Source organism: Trichosurus vulpecula, chromosome 8 (genome assembly GCF_011100635.1).
Source record: "Trichosurus vulpecula isolate mTriVul1 chromosome 8, mTriVul1.pri, whole genome shotgun sequence".
NCBI lineage: Eukaryota > Metazoa > Chordata > Mammalia > Diprotodontia > Phalangeridae > Trichosurus > Trichosurus vulpecula.
Window position 1 is genome coordinate 184,660,258 of NC_050580.1, and position 3,942 is coordinate 184,664,199.

The 3,942-nt window shown below is 37.3% G+C and overlaps 1 protein-coding gene across 1 annotated transcript; it reads right to left on the minus strand.

Annotated features, from left to right (window-relative positions):
• Nucleotides 1-1,639: 1,639 nt before the first annotated feature.
• LOC118829083 (olfactory receptor 4F6-like) lies at nucleotides 1,640-2,578 on the minus strand. The gene has a single exon (XM_036736021.1). The coding sequence runs from the start codon at nucleotides 2,576-2,578 to the stop codon at nucleotides 1,640-1,642; it is 939 nt and encodes a 312-aa protein (XP_036591916.1).
• Between the last annotated feature and the right edge of the window lie 1,364 nt (nucleotides 2,579-3,942).

A 3,942-nucleotide genomic window follows, 5' to 3' on the forward strand; every position in this document is an offset into this window, starting at 1 on the left:
CCTTCTAGGGCATATTATACTGGAGATTGATTTTGGGTATAAGTCAGACTATATGGCTGCTGAAATCTCTTCCATTTCTCAAATGCTGTGATTCTCTACTTCGGTGAGTTCATGATGGAGGTGAAAATATAGGAAGAATTGAAAGTGAACATTGAAATAAAGGTGGAATCTAATGATAAATGAGAGGAAAGAACGCAAATAAGAATGGAATACACCCTGAAGAACCCCTTCTGATTTTCATAGGGTAAAACTTGAAAACATGTGATATGGCTCACTGTGCTCTGAGAGTGAAAGAAAGATTCAGGAATCTAAACGTACTTGAGAGTGAAAAAAATAGTTGCAAAGACGCAAAGGTCACGAGACGTTGGTTCTTGTACAGGTTGATTAATAGTGTTAACCTCAAAGCCACTTAAGCCTTCTCTGCCTTAGATTATTCATTTTTTAAATGAAAAGATATGAATTTCCATTTGAATTCTAATATTATTATACTTGTGTTTTTCTATAATCACCTGTTTATATATAATGACATACTATATAGTTATATTATATGATTATACAGTTATATGAGAGTTGGGGGCAGAAGCAAAGCAATCTAATAAGAACCAAGCAAAGTAGGAAAATGGGGCAGAGGAAGGCAAACAAATATTAATCTGAGAATTTTAGAAAATAATAAAAGTAGTTCATATTTATAAAGTGTTATAAAGTTTACAAAACAGAGTTGATACATTATCTCGTTTGAAGTCAATGCTACTGCAATCCCCATGTAATGAGGAAACAGAGACACAGAAATGTTAAGCAACAGGTCCTGGACCACACAGCTAATAAGTATCTAGGGTAAGATTTGAACCCAGGGCTTCATGACTTCATTCATTCCACCATACCAAAGCAGGGACTATTTTTACATTTTGTCTTCCTGTCCTTGGGGCCTAGAAAAATACCTTATAAGTAGTAGTTGGTTAATAAATTCAAATGCAATGAAATTAAAAACAAACCAGTTGGATGATGAGACAGACTTGGGGTAGGTAGTACACATGGTTAGCTTTATATACAAAAAAAATTTAAATCTTGTAGGTGGAAATACAGATGGGACAAGAAATAACATTCATTTCCAGCACCATGGGATATTTTTATCACTTGTCTTTGTCAAAATTCCAGCAACAGGCTCATAGATGCTTGAGAGTAAAGGCAGCCAGGTGGCCCAGTGAAGAAAGCTCTGGGCCTAGAATCAGGAAGAAAAACACTAGTTCAAATCCAACCTAAGATACTTAATAACTGAGTGACCCTGGTCAAGTCGCTTAAACTCTGTTTGCTTCAGTTTCCACTGCTGTAGAGACAATAATAGCACCTTCTTACCACTCGGGGTTGTTGTGAGAATCAAATGAGATAACTTTCTAAAGAATTTAGCATGGGATTTGGCACACTGTAAGCATTATATAAATGTTAGCTGTCATTACTATTAATATTATTGTCCTTATAAAGACTCAAGATATGAAATCTTGAGGGTAATAAATTTCTAGTTACATACAACAAATCAAGGCATATTCTGTGACATAAATTTATTGCTGCTAGTTCAATGACAACTTTTTCATTCCTCTAGTTCCAAGAGTCTCAAGATCCATGGTCTTGATGCACAGTGTATTTAAGATAATTTCCTTAAGAGAACAAGCCGGCTGTACATTCTCCTCATTCCTACCTTCATCTCTTTGTTCCTGAATGTATAGATGACTGGATTCAGAAAAGGAGTAAGAACTGCATCAAAGATGGCAAGAAACTTATCCAGGTGAGATATGGGGTGAGGCCAGGTATAGAAAAAAATCAATGGGCAAAAGAACAAAACCACCACAGTGACATGAGCTGCCAGAGTGGAGAGGGCCTTGGAAGAAACACCTGAAGAATGTTTCTGTACAGTGACTAAGATGAAGATATAAGAGATGATCAATAAACAGAAGCAGGCCAGGGAGATGAACCCACTATTAGCATTGACCATGAATTGCAATTCATAGGTATCAGTACAGGCCAGTTGGATGAACTGAGAAAGGTCACAAAAAAAACTATCTAATACATTAGGACCACAAAAAGGCAAGTCTACAACAAAAGCCAATTGGACCCCTGAGTGAGTGACACCAGTGATCCAGGCAAGAATCAAAAGTGAAATGCACATTCTTGGGTTCATAATGGTCAGGTAGTGGAGAGGCTTACATATGGCAACATACCTGTCAAAGGCCATGGCTATGAGTAACACCATCTCAACACCTCCAAGAGCGTGGGTAAAGAAGATCTGAGCAACACAACCACCAAATGAGATGACTTTGTGATTCCTGAAAAGATCACAAATCATTTTAGGGGCTGCAATGGAGCAACCTCCCATGTCAATGAGGGACAGATTAGCTAACAGAAAGTACATGGGAGAGTGTAAGTGAGGATCAAAGATAACAGTGAGCAAAATGAGCAGGTTTCCCAAAATACTTGCCACATAGACCATAGAGGAGAACAGAAAGAGAAGAAACTGGATCTCCCATGAATCAGAGAGTCCAAGGAACACAAACTCAGCTACTACAGAATGATTCACTTCATCCATTGACTCCAGTAAACACAGCTGGCAGTGACATTACCTGAAGGAAGAGGATAACAAGAGAATAAAAATATTGGGCTAGGGAATATTAGGGCTCTGGATTGCTCAGTGTCTGTTTCTTTTGAAGTTCAATTACATGTTAACCTTTCACACAAGGAAATATCCTCTTCAAAATCCCTGTCTCTGTAGTGAAACGAAGTGGGAGAACAAAGGAACAAAGCCTTGATAAAGGTATTAGAACTTATCAATTAATTGTCAATTAAATGTAATTCCCTTCTTAAGCATTCACCTGAGAAGGGTATATGATTTTTCTAAAGTAGATGGGAGAGCGGACTTGAGTGCAAATAAGATAACTCACTCTAGTAATTGCACTACTGGAACTAGTAAGTTTCTGAGATAGAATTTGACCCTAGGCCTACTTGCCTCCATCTCTTGTGTTCTATCTAGTGCATCACAAGAGGGACTATTTTATCAGAGCTGAAACCATGCATTACTTAATATAATTAGGGAGTTGAGAGGGTGTGAAGAAGATCATGTAGAGAGGAACACTGCTTGGTTGTTGGATATTCCACTAGATTGTAACATCTCCAAGGCAAGGACATTGGCATTGATCATCTTTGCACTCCCAGTATCTGCTTTGCACATGAATATTGCTTGATAAATACTTATTGCTTAATTGAATTTGTTTAAGTGAACCTGACTTAATGTTATCAATAAAGGTTGTGGGTGAAAGTTCATGGGATGATGAAGAGAATGTCCATATGTAGAAATATTTGATAAAGAAATTGTGGTTGCTCAGAATAAATCCATCACTCCTTTATATGACTTTGAATGTCTTCAATGGTGGCAAATCTTTGTCTTTTGAGAGTGGACTTAATTTTTCCAAAATAGGTGAGTCTTTTAGAGCCAAAGCTGATGAAAAGGCAATGTCAGATTGTAGAAAGAGTACTAGCTCTAGTCACAGAACCTAGAATCAAGTCCTGCCTCTGATACTTGATAACCTGCATGACCTTAGTCAAGTCAATCAACTTTCCTTGACTTCAATTTTCTTATAATCAGCATTAGAGGATTAGACTAGATGACCTCTAAGGACATTTTCATCAAGAACAAATAATAGATAAGAGCCGTTAGCTCAAAGGAAGAAGTTGGTTCTGTGGTTCTCTAGGGACTTCATGGATTTTCCATGAATCATACCCATGCTTTCCTTTATCTGATTAAATCACATTGAAGAAAAAGGTAAACCTATTTCTCTATTACTCAGTCTCTTGAGTCCTATATTCCATTTTCTCTCAGTGGAAGTGGTAGGTCCCTTATAACATATAACATATAATGTTTACAGCCAATGTGACAGTGAACAAAATGAAGATGAG